Source organism: Triturus cristatus, chromosome 11, assembly GCF_964204655.1.
Source record: "Triturus cristatus chromosome 11, aTriCri1.1, whole genome shotgun sequence".
Classification (NCBI taxonomy): Eukaryota; Metazoa; Chordata; class Amphibia; order Caudata; family Salamandridae; genus Triturus; species Triturus cristatus.
Window position 1 is genome coordinate 93,704,268 of NC_140594.1, and position 12,948 is coordinate 93,717,215.

The 12,948-nt window shown below is 42.9% G+C and overlaps 1 protein-coding gene across 1 annotated transcript in view; it reads left to right on the forward strand.

The window, feature by feature from the left end:
• Positions 1-9,968, forward strand: part of LOC146783300 (indolethylamine N-methyltransferase-like) — a 176,702-nt gene extending 166,734 nt beyond the window's left edge. The window contains exon 3 of the mRNA XM_085633530.1: positions 9,320-9,968. Within this exon, the coding sequence (XP_085489656.1) occupies positions 9,320-9,755 (436 nt within the window). The 3' untranslated portion in view covers positions 9,756-9,968. The remainder of the gene's footprint in view (positions 1-9,319) is intronic.
• Positions 9,969-12,948: the final 2,980 nt, after the last annotated feature.

Here is a 12,948-nt window from a genome sequence, read left to right on the forward strand (position 1 = left end):
CAGTTCAATTAGTCTGCATTTGCAAAGATTATTCATTTTATTAAAGGGATAGTAAAGAATAGGAATATTTTGAGGCCTTGCAGTGAAGGAACAATAGAAATGGGAGCTTTTTGCAGAAATCAGCAGCATTATCTTTGTGGCACGTTTTGCATTTTTTCTAACCCCTCCAATGTCACATATTTCCTAGGTCAACATTAAAGCATATTTCAATATTATTATGGGGCTAAATTTATTTAAAGATTTTCAGCTTTTACAGTGACATCTTCTGCTACTCTCCTGGGACACACACTGCATTTCTAATGCACCTTGGTCGCTGTCTGCGACACTCACTATTCCTCTGGAAAAGAAGACAAGGATGCTTCTGCTTTTACAACAACACTCTCCCCTGCACATAGCCATCATCACTCGCTTAGGGAGACCAGTAATGACCTGCAATCAAATATATGTACACCTGATTCGCCGGGGAACCATGGTAACCAGTCCAGCTGCATTAATATAATGCACATAATATTTGTCAGTTATAAACCAAAAATGAGAGACAACAAGAATAATTATATACAAACACATTTAGTATAGACAGATGATTGAAAGTGTTGATGCTGAATTTTTTTAATTTTATATTTCCAAAATAGCACAGCGAACGCATTTCACCTCACAAAGGCTTCATCAGGGAAATAAGAAAAATACATGTGTGTCATAAATTTGAAATATGTACTGACTAATATATACAAGCTAATAGTTCAAATGCTAATATTTTATAAAAAACATGTTAATTGCACACAACTCTACAGTTACATAGCAGAACAGCATTTCAAAATTCAGAGTCCTATTTACACAAGCCAAAGAGACATATGTAATAAACAGTAATTACTCAATCCTTGTCATTGGAAGAGTTAGAGAGTTGAAAAATACCATGCTAATACTTTTCTACAGAAAGCCTCCGCTGACCCCAATGTTCTAAAACATTATTGTCCAATCTCCCTGCTTTCTTACCTGGCCAAAGTTCTAAAGAAAGCCATCAACCAGCAGCTCACAAAATTCCTGGAGCAAAACCACCTACTGAATGCCTCCCAATCAGGATTTCATGTCAACCATGGCACTGAGAGCATACTGATTGCAGCCACAGACGACATCAGAACACTCCGCGACTGTGGAGAAACGCTGGCCCTGGTCCTCCTTGACCTCTCCACAGTGTTCTACACAGTCTTCCACAACACCCTCATCAACAGACTCCACAACACAGGCATATGACAAGACACCCTCAAGTGGGTCACCTCCTTCCACACAGGAGGCACACAAAGCATCCAAATGCGTCCCTTCATCTCTGCACCCAAAGACATCATAAGTGGCGTACCGCAACGATTACCCCTCAGCCCCACCCTGTTCAACATCTACATGACTCCCCTCAAAGACATCATCAGATCCTACGGACTCAACATAATCTCCTATGCAGATGACACTCAACTGATCCTCTCACTCACCAAGGACCCCACAAGCGCCAAAATCAACTTCTGCAATTCCATAACCAACGTAGCCATATGGATGAGAGGCAACTGCCTCCAACTCAACTTCGACAAAATTGAAGTACTGATCTTCAGGAAGAACACTTCCACATGGGACACAGCTGGTGGCCTGCAGATCCCAACCAACACTAGAAAGACCTTCACTCAGGCCCTCATCACCAACCTCTTCGACTATGGCAACGCCTTCTATGCTGGCATCTCCACAGAGCTCCTCAGAAGACTCCAGACTATACAGAACACCACAGCCACACACATCCTGGACCTCCCCAAACAAACCCACTTCACCCCCCCACCCGAGAGACCTCTACTGGCTCACCATCCAGAAAAGATGCCAGTTCAAGATCCTCATGCATGCCTATAAAGCCCTCTATGTCTTAGGACCTGCCTAACTCAACCATCTACTGAACTTCCAACAACTCACTAGACACCTAAGCTCCTTTTCACTCACCCTTGTACACACCCTCTCCATCTCCTTTAAGACCTGGCTCTTCAATGGGGACAAAGCTCCCAGATACCCCCGTGGTGAAAGAGCTGTGCTTTACAAATGCAGATTGATTGGATTAAGCTGTTTAAGACAGCCGTAAGACCCCCTACAATCAGGTTTCAGGAAAAGTTGCAGCACCGAAACTGCCACACTTAACATTGTCTATGACATCCACCACTCCCTCGACAATGGAGAGACCTGCCTACTGATCCTCCTTGATCTCTCTGCTGCATTCGATACAGTCAACCACTTTGCCCTACTTAATGTTCTTTGAGATCGATTCGGCCTCAATGGTACGACACATAAATGGTTCATCTCCTACCTCCAACACTGATAACAGCAAATCAAAATTCACAACTGCTAGGAGTCCCCCAAGCATCTATTCTCTTTCCCTCTCTCTTTAACCTCTTCATGAAACCCCATACCCTCATTCTTAAACAAGCTGGTATCAACTACCACCTCTATGCCGATGATACCCAACTCTACCATAAGATCAAAACCCACACGGATATCCTACACCTTAACAACACCCTCACCAAGATTCAATCCTGGTTCCAATTAAGTCATCTCAAACTTAACCCCCCCAAAAAACTGAAATCATTCTCTTCTTCCCTAAAAACAACCATCTCCCCATTAAAACCTGGATCTCTGACCTCAATGCCCTCAACTGCTCCCTATCCTTGTCCAACTCTGTAAAATCCCTGGGTATCTTCATCGATAAAAGCCTAACTCTCAATGTGCACATCAAAAACTCGGCTAAAGGAGCCCTCTTAACTCTCTTTCATCTAAAGAAAATTAAGCCCTTTATCCCTATACTGATGACTTTAAATTAGTTGTCCAATCTCTTGTCCTTTTGCGTATTAACTACGGCAACACCATCCTCTCCGGAGCCCTCAAGGTCCACCTTGCTCCACTCAAATCTGTGCTCAATCTTGCAGCAAGGCTCATCAATGACTGCAGGCGCTTCGACCACATCTCCCCTGCCCTCAAAAACCTTAAATAGCTCGCCATTGAAGGCAGGTCCGCCTACAGAACTGCTTGCATTACACACAAAGCCCTCCATCCAAATATACCCCATACCTCGCCAACAAAATCTGCAAAGCAGGCAGCACACGACCTGCAAAAAATGAAATCCACTCAGTCCAGTCCTTTTCCGGAAATGCCCCAAACATCTGGAATGTCCTCCTAAAAGACCTACGATGTAACCCTTCCTACTCCATCTTCAAAAAAGACATCAAAATGCACCTCCTCAATAAATATTGGGGATCCTAACCAGTGCCCTGAACTCGCCCTTATCCCTTCCACTTCTCTGGCCCCCCATCTTTCCTACCATTCTCTCTCCTCCCCTCCCTCTCCCCTTCCACTACACTCTACTGGCTCAGCTTTCTCCCTTACCCACTTCTCTCATCCTTTCCCCCTCCCACTACCCCCTCCTACTAAATGTCCCCCTTTTTCTTCCCTCCTCCCTGTTTCACGTCTAACCTCCTAACCCCTACCCCCTACTGCCCTTCATGCCTTTCCCCTTCCCATACCACCATACGAAATATAATCTCCCACTTCCTTGTTTTACTTATGTATATAGCACCCGCTCTTCCTACCTGTGTATTTGATTTATGTAAACTCAAGCTGTTTCTAATTTGTTGATATGTTGGTTTTACATGCTGTTGACTGATTGTTTTATACCGTGACCACCTTCTTACCATGTAAAGCGCTTTGATACCTGTGGGTCCAGCCAGTGCTATATAAAACCTCTAAAATAAATAAAATAAAATAAATAAGATATACTATACCACTTTATATGCCTGTCATGATCGAGCTGCAACCCTGTCCATGCTATCATACCTTGCGCAGTTCACCCTGACCTCCCTTAACCTGGATGCGGCAGAAATATTAGGGGCAGACAAAACAATTGATAAAATAATGGCTGCTATCACTTTGATGAAGCTGGGCAAAGTACTGGTGTCTCTCGGCCTCCTGGTGGAGTTCTATGCCATGTACAGTGAATCATTGGTGCACGACTACTGTCAGCCTCTTGATGGAGTTCTATGCCATGTGCCATGAGTTAATGGCACCCCGACTACTTGAGGTAAAGAAACTAGCGATGGATGCTCGTTCCCTACCGCCTACTATGAGGAAGACACTGATCATTTGGACGGAGCATCAGAACCAATCAAACACTCACACCCAGTCAACAGATCTGGGTTTGATCCATCACCGTTCTTTAGCCCACTCTGCCACCCCAGTTTAGACATGGCCATATGCAAATCAGTCTGACCCTGTGCCTCATGGGAACAGTCCAGCCCGAACTGCCAAGCCATGCCTTCCCTGGACCGGAAACAAGCTTCCTAGTTATCGCCCTCCCAAATGCATCATCAAAATTAAGAACAAGGATGTAGATGTATGGGCAGATTCTTGTTCCCCATTTACTATTATAGACAAGTTTATTTGGGAAGGTTTAGGTGGTAATTTGAATGAATTGCAGCCCACCGTTGTTCCAGAGGGGTATTGTGGTGAAAAACTTCCTGTGTTAGGTTGTATAGAAATTGAGAGGAAAGGAAGATCTCTTTTAGGATGGAAGGAACAGAGAGCACTCAATATAGTATTGAATCCTAATCATCCCCAACAAGTTTTGCTAACCTCACCAAGCACAACTTCCAAATGGGTTAATACATTTCCCAATTTATTCAGTGATAAATTAAGGTGTTTGAAAAAATTCAAACACAAAATTATTTTGAAAGTAGATGCTACCCCTAAAGTACATAAAGTAAGAAATGTACCCTTGGTTTTAAGAGAAAAACGTAAAAATGAATTGGTCAGATTGTGTAACGAAAATATTATTGAGCGAATTGAGGCATCTGAATGGCTAAGTCCAGTAGTTTTGGCCCGAAAACCTAATGGAAATATTAGGATGTGCATTGATTTGAGAGATGTAAATGACAATATCTGGATAGATCAGTATCCTCTCCCACGAATAAACGAAATGCTAACTACTATCAAAGGGGGAACATATTTCACCACTTTAGATCTATCTAATGCATACCATCAAATTCTATTACACGAAGACTCAAAGCACATCACTTCTTTCATTACACCAGAAGGAGCTTTTCAGTTTAAACGCATGCCATTTGGTTTAGCATCCGCTTCAGCTGTCTTCCAAAGGGTGATGCAATCTATTTTAACCGGTCTTAAAAATGTAGTGGTTTTTCAAGATGATGTGTTGGCATGGGGGAGTGATGAAAACAATCATGATTTAATCTTGGAAGAGGTCCTCATCAGACTTTCTGAAGCTGGTCTCACGATTGCATTAGAAAAATGCAAATTCTGAGTCAATGAGGTGGAGTATCTTGGTCATACTTTGTCCAGTGAGGGAGTAAAACCAAAACGTAGTTTGGTGGAAGCCATTGAAAAGGCTCCCGCCCCAAGAGATAGAGATCAACTCAGGTCATTCTTGGGGTTAGCAGAGTACTACTCGAAATTTGTTCACCATTTTTCAGACAAGGTACAAGAGCTTAGGAACTTAATGAAGAAAGGTGCCAAATTCGAGTGGACTGAAGCATGTCAACAAAATTTTGATTCTATCAAGAAATGCATCATAAATGCTGTGTCTTTAAGGCCATTTGACCCTAATGACCAAACTAGCATCATTACTGATGCCAGTAATAATGGATTAGGTGCAGTATTAGTCCAGATGCACAAGGGACAAGAAAGGATAGTGGCGTTTGCGTCCCGCACACTAAAAGGGGCAGAACACTCTTATTCTACCATTGAGAAAGAAGCTTTAGCATGTTGGTGGGGTATACAATATTTTAGGACATTTGTGTGGGGAACCAAGTTCCAATTACATACTGATCACAAACCTTTGATAGATCTATTCTCCACTAGAGGTGCAAGCAAGGCTACTCCCAGAATAGCAAAATGGCTATACCGTTTGCAAGAATATGTTTTTGATGTGAAATATATTCCAGGTGTAAGGAATGTAAATGCAGATTGCATATCTAGACTACCGTTAGAAAATCCATATGAGGAGGAAGATGATGAATGGATGGTTGCTGAAATAAAGGATGTGTGTACGGCCATCAGTGAATGGAAGGAGGCCATGGAGGAAGATGTTGTACTAGACATGGTTATAAAAACCTTAAGTTGTGAACAAGGATGGAAGGCACATAAGGATCTAAATTCCTTCAAATTGATATGGTCTGAGTTGAATGTGATAGAAGGTCTACTTAGGAGAGGTAGTAGATTAGTGGTTCCGGAGAAATTAAGAAACAGATTACTAAACATCATGCATGAAGGGCATGGGGGAATGTCAGCTATGAAGAGAAGGATCAGAGTAGATTTTTGGTGGCCTGGTATGGATGTGCAGATTGAGCGTTTTGTTCGAGATTGCATGGCTTGTGCGTGTAGCGACAAGACCCACTCTTCTCAAGAAACCTTTATAAGTGCGTCGCCCATGCCTAAAAGTGCATGGGATAAATTAGCCATTGATATATGTGGACCTTGCGACATCTTAAATGCATTAGAGAGATTTGCCATAGTTATGGTGGATTACTTTTCAAAGAGGCCAGAAGTTGCCTTTGTTAAAGAGGTCAAGGCTGCAACTGTTATTTCATTTTGCGAAGACATTTTTAGAAGGGAAGGTTGCCCCACTGAACTTGTTACAGATAATGGACCCCAATTCATATCAGATGAATTTGAGAGTTTTCTAAGGAAGTTGGGAATTAAACACACTACCACGCCAGTCTATCATCTGAGGGGAAACGGGTTGGTGGAGCGTTTCAACAGAGTACTGGTTGAATGTATTCAATTAGCATGTAAAAACAAAGAGCTATGGAGGCAGTGTGTCAAGGACATGTTGTGGTCGTACCGCACAACTGCACATTCAGTGACAAGAGAAACACCTTTTTCCTTACTTAAAGGAAGGATTCCGTGTTCTGTGGCTGTGCCACCTTGGATGAATAGAGCTGGAATATACAATGCAAACTTAGAGGAAATGCGGAATAGAGTAGAAAAATATCAAAAAAATTATTGTGATCGCTTTAATGAAAACATTGTGAAGCCAAAACGTTGTTTCATGCAAGGAATGTTTGTGAGAGTATTTGTTGGAGACAAGGCAAAAAAGGGTCACTCTAAATGGTCTTCTCCCAAAAAGATTATGGTTGTTAAGGGTAACAGTGTTAAGTTGGATGATGGAAATTGGTGGAACACTAGGAAGGTATCACCATGCTCCAACACTGAAATTGTTATGTCTCCAAGTACTCAACAAAATATTGTTGCATACAGAGTTAATACTGATCCTGTTGGATTGCCTGTTGCTAAGGTCAGAACAAATGTAAGACAACGTACAATGCCTTCAAGATATAAAGATTACGTATGTACATAGTTTTATTTTTTTTATTTTCAAGGGGGGAGGTGTGTTGTATTCTACATAGCTTACCTTGTTGTTAGTTACCATGGATTGCCATGATGAAATGGAATACTGCGGTCCCCTAGCAACATCCATCTGATTGTAAACTGGGGCAGAGGAGTTGCAGTTGGACTTGTAAGCAGAGGTGTCCCAGGGATCCCATCCTCGTCGCCACTGTTACATTGAAGAAAGTTCTCTGGCAGGTAACGTAATCCAGGAGCCGTAGGTGTAGTTAAGGAGATTTATTCATTGTAAGTAGGATGGTAAAGAAGGCCCCACCGGGAGCAGCATCCAGCTGCTCAGCCCATCTCACTCAAACTGACCACACTTCAAACCATGCATCCACGAACATTCCGATGACATCACACACACAGGCTGAGCAGCAGGGAGAAGGAGAAGACAAGAATATAACAGAAGTCCCCTAGGAATATGTTACAGGAGGCCGAGTTTGGTCTTTCTATTCTGAATTCGATCAGTTGTTATGCAAAGAGGGAGAGTTACCACTGAGAGGGCGGTAGCTGGTGTAAAGTTTGATGTACCTCATATCTGTAGATTTCCCTTGTGCTGACAAACATTGAAAGGAAGAAAATGTCTTATATTTTGAACTCTGAAATGAGTTTCTGTGAATTAGTACCACTGGTGGGGTTGGGGTTGTCAAGATTGTCAGTGTGGAGACGTTTAACCAGGGTTCTGTTGGGAAAAGATATGAAGGACATTGTTGAGGGTCAAGTCTGTCATGTCAAAATGGTGTTTTGAAATTGAGAGTCAGGACCTGGAAAGAACTTCTGTGGGAACTATTTTTTGTTGCGCCTTGATACCCAAGTAGAAGTGTATCAATCGGCTCAGAGAATGGTTTGCAGGCAGTTCTCCTGAACTGGTACCCCTTGGTGTGTCTTGTGTGGGTGAGAGGGTAAAGGTGCATAAAAGATCGATTGACAGTGAGGGAGATGATTGCTCCCAAACCCTTGCCTATGATGTGGAAGATACACTGTCAATGCCTTGTTCCAAATGCCTAGGGTTGTGAATTGCTATGACATCTACTCATAAACGTACACAATACCCTTATATGGCAAGCAAACAACTCATTCAAAAAAGCAGAACTGACAACAGTGGGCCTCATTTATGAAAAGTGACGGATCGCTGCGAGAAAACAGCGATGCGTCACTTTTGATTGCGCCCTCCTTGCGACACCAATGATGCGTCATATTTACAGTATGGCCCATCATGTTGCAAGGAGTTACAGATATGTCAATATTTCTGACATATCTGTAGGCGCAAAAATGCCGCATTGCTGGAGTGTGTCACAAAAGTGACGCAACTCCAGCAATGGATCATTACACATGGGCAAGTGTGTGAAATGTGCCCGCGTCAGTCTTACACCTGCCATGAGGCAGGCGTAAGACATTGACGCATTTGCCTCCTGGAAGTGGCGCAATGAAATCTAATAGATTTCACTGTGTCACTTCCACGACCCTTTCTTGCGCCAGAATGCATACATTATACCTGGTGCAGGTATAATGTGGCGCAGGGGTTTACAAAGTGACCCATCTTCCTGAATGCGTCACTTTATAAATATGGTGCAACAAGGCTAATTTTTTTACGCAACTGGTGCATCACAAAAAGTGACGCACCGGCGGCGCAAAAGTGACGCAAGGGCTCATACATAACCCCCAGTATATTTAGTACACGGAAGGGTGAAATGCAAAGACATCTGTATGGTGAGTTCGTAGACTGAAGATTGCTCAGCGAGCGGTACAAAGTGTGGAGCACTGTTCCTGAAGGCAGCAAACTTAACAACTTCTTTAGCTTGTTATAGCAGCCACGAAGACGGCTATCTGCGTATGTTTTACACATGTGTGATTCAGCAATTAAAAGCATGTTAATCAAGTTGTACCTCTTTGCTTTCAGGGAAACATGGGTTGAGAAGCAAAACATGTTAAAGAAAAAAGTCAACAGAGTTCTCATACATGATGTCACGTGCGGTAACCCGCTGTCTCCCGTCATCCACCCCCAGGCTGACTGTCTGCTCTTGGCACACTGTTTGGAGCACTTTGTCTCAAACGAGAAGTCCTACTGTGATGCTCTGAAAAATGTCTCCTCACTGTTAAAGCCCGGAGGGCATCTCATAATGTGTGCTACCCTCGGAGCAACGTTTTACATGGTCGGTGACGTCAAGTTTCCTATGCTCTGCATGGATGCGGATTTTCTGAAGGAAGCTCTTATCAAGGCTGGTTATGTCATTGAGGTGTTTCACCCATATCCTCGGAAAAATCAAAGTTTGTATGATATAACAGATTATGACTATTTGGCCTTTTTAAAAGCGCGCAAAGAAAGAGAAATGTAATCTTCCACTAGATAAAGAGGAAACTCGAAACTGCCATGAGGCTTGGGCGAGCATCAAATTCCTTTTGCAATGTTCCCATGATCTCTTTAGCGCTTTCGTTAAAATTATACTGAAAGGTTTTACAAAAGATACATGTTGATTAATAAAAGCGAGTTCAACTGTTAGTGAGTAGATATTGCATAAATCCAATCAATAAACAATGTCGTCATCCTACCTCCTGGGCATGACTTTTTCTTTGAGAACCCCTGACTTGACTGTTTTGTTTTTAATTATAAACTGAAGGATCTGGAGGCATTGTAAAGCCATGTTTTTATTTTATTTTAGTTATTTGGTGCTATTCAGTCAATCTACACACAACTATCACAAAAATGTTTATCAACACTGACTACTTCATGGAAGGTTTGACATTGATCTGTCAAGCACAGGCCAAAAAAAAGGGGGGGGGGCAAAACAGAGGAAACAAGCATTGTCATAGCCAATAGGTCTCGCTTTTGGGACCTTATGAGTGTTTAGCCAGAGCTATTGGCAGTGCCAATGTCTTTAAGCTATGTTATAGAGCAGTGTGGGTGCTTTGCTGCATGCTGAAAAGTGATAATAAAAAAGTGTTATAAATGAGGAACTGCATTTTTTTCAGTGCTCGCATACAGATCAAAATGTACTAAAAATGCAGCAACTTGGGCTGCTGCCCAGTGGAAGGACCTTCCCAAAGCTTCAAAGCTTGACTGGTCACCTTTCAGTAGTTTATTGCTGTATTTAAATGTTAAAGACTTACGAATAGTGTGGAATATTTGATATAACAGTATTAACATGGATGAAATGACAACATAATGTAGTAATGGTGTTACAAAATATGCTGCATAATTTACCTTTTCTTGCTGTATCATATTATTAACTCTGCCACATAATTTGGTCGTCTCCTGTTAGATAATTTCAGTGGTCCTGGGTATAACCAAATGTCACTGCAACTATAAGAATATGCTACTGCAGTGTTTTCTATATAATAATGGATTGACCACACTTGCCACAAAGCACCTGCCTTATCATTTGAAGTACTCAGCAAAGCACATTAAATTTCTAATCAAAGGGATCAAAAGTAACCACAAAAAAGTGTGACAGGCATGTGCTGAGCTTTGGCAGATGCTCCGTCAATTTCTGAACTTTTGTGTTCAGTGCTACGTATTACGTGAAACATTTGACCAGACAACATTACTGTGCGTTGAAATTACAAAATAGTGCCCCATCATGCACCATATGTTTTTTTTCTAGCCACACAGTTTGTCAAAGCTGACATATATTTGGTCCTCCACTGCCACATAATTCCAGTGACACTGGCAAAGAGAATGTGTTGTAGCACAAAGCCATCATGGTCAGAGAGAGGCGTGGAGCCCATGGCGAACAGTAGAACAGGGTGCAGTCATGGACTTAAATGCGCGAGGCAGACTTTTTATGTAAGCAATAACAGAGTTTTCACCAAGGACGTTCTGCAAGACGAGCACCCACTACCAGTATGCGTATAGAATGCATTTCCAACTCTCAGGGTGCCCCCCCCCCCACACCTCAGCGCAGCATCCGTCAGTAAGAACGAACTGATTGGTAATCAGCTGCTGCTAGAGCACCTCCAAGTCCAGATTGTATTTGCAATGTCATTTATGTAGTTTTTACTACACCTGACAAGGGATCAGGATGGAAACTAACTCACCAGCACCATGTGCACAATGCATGCTAGGGCACGTATTTATTTGATGGTTGTTCTAGTTTCAAACCCATGACCTGCCAGCACAGAATATGCAAGTAGCAGAGGTTTGATTCGCTACGCCCACATAGCCACTGCATTATTATTTATTTGCAAAACACCTGCCACCGAAATAGTATCTCTGTCATGAGCAAACAAATGTCTCTTGTACGCCATTTAAGTGCACCACAGGGATTTGAGAGGACGCAGGGCAGCCTGGGACAGGCAGATGCCACTGGTGTATCATCTCAAACTGCTCCAAAATGTCTCGTCTCCAGAGACGCTATCGGGTGAAGGATCGGACCCCCTGTTACTGCCCTCCGCCCCTCAGGTTCTTCTCATCAACGCCTGAGAGGGATGACAGATAATTTCCCCTTGGAGGCTGTGTCACTGCACCGAACGCAGCCTTAATCTACCGCTCAGAGATACATCTCAATGGCGACGAGCACATGCCCCACCACCGAGTTAATGACCACGGAAGCTCACGTGCTGCTCCATCACCCCTTCCAAAATGCTAATAAGGTGGCAGGGAACAGAGGGGCTTGAAAAATGTGTGTGATATGGAGAAGTAGTGGGGCAGAATGGAAAGAAATGCGGAGAGATAGTGAAAGAGGCGCCTGCAGAGACGCTGTGGTATAATAAGAAGCAGGAGAGGTAGAGAGCACAAAGCTTAGAAGTGGAGAGACGGACAATTAGTACATGCTGTGTGAAGTTGCAAAATCTCGGGATTTTTAATGAAATTTCATAAAAGACTTGCAGAATTATCCACAGTGACACTTTTAAGATGAAATGTGGTTTGCTGTGTCTTCATGACTTTCTGCCATGCGAGCACGCCCTTTACATAACAAGCAAGCCTTATGTTTTGAATTATCGCGCAAGTGTCTGGGCACGATAATTCAAAACAGATGGCGCCCGTGCGGGTAACCACAAGCATTAGGCCATGGGTGGAGCAAAGGCAGGACATGCACTCGCCTTTGCCCAATTGCATGCTGTCTTTCTTAGAATAGTCTGTGAACAAAAACAAAACACATGCACAAGCGTGTGGTCAGATTTTTTATGCCCCTTACAAAAGTCTCGCCAGACAGTGCATGTGTGTTGCGTAGGCGAGACCTAAAAAGCACTATGGCGGGATCATCGCTGGCCTCGTAATAGCACTTTTTTTCTTATCTTTCAACGATGTTGCACACAACAACGCTAAATAAAACATTGCCAGCAGCTCTGACATGGGCAATAATTATTGGCTTTGCCAGGGCTTGTTTTTTCTGGCAGAAGGCGATGGTGCAGGCAACAATGCAAGAGGAGGGCAGGATGGGGCAAGCAATGATGGGACAACAATACTGGGGCCCGTACTATGCCATAATGAGCACTGTTTCTTGCCTTAACTGTACATCTGCATGCTGTAGGTGCACATGTATTGCACAAACAAAGGATAAAAGTGCACATTAATACAAAACTAACAAA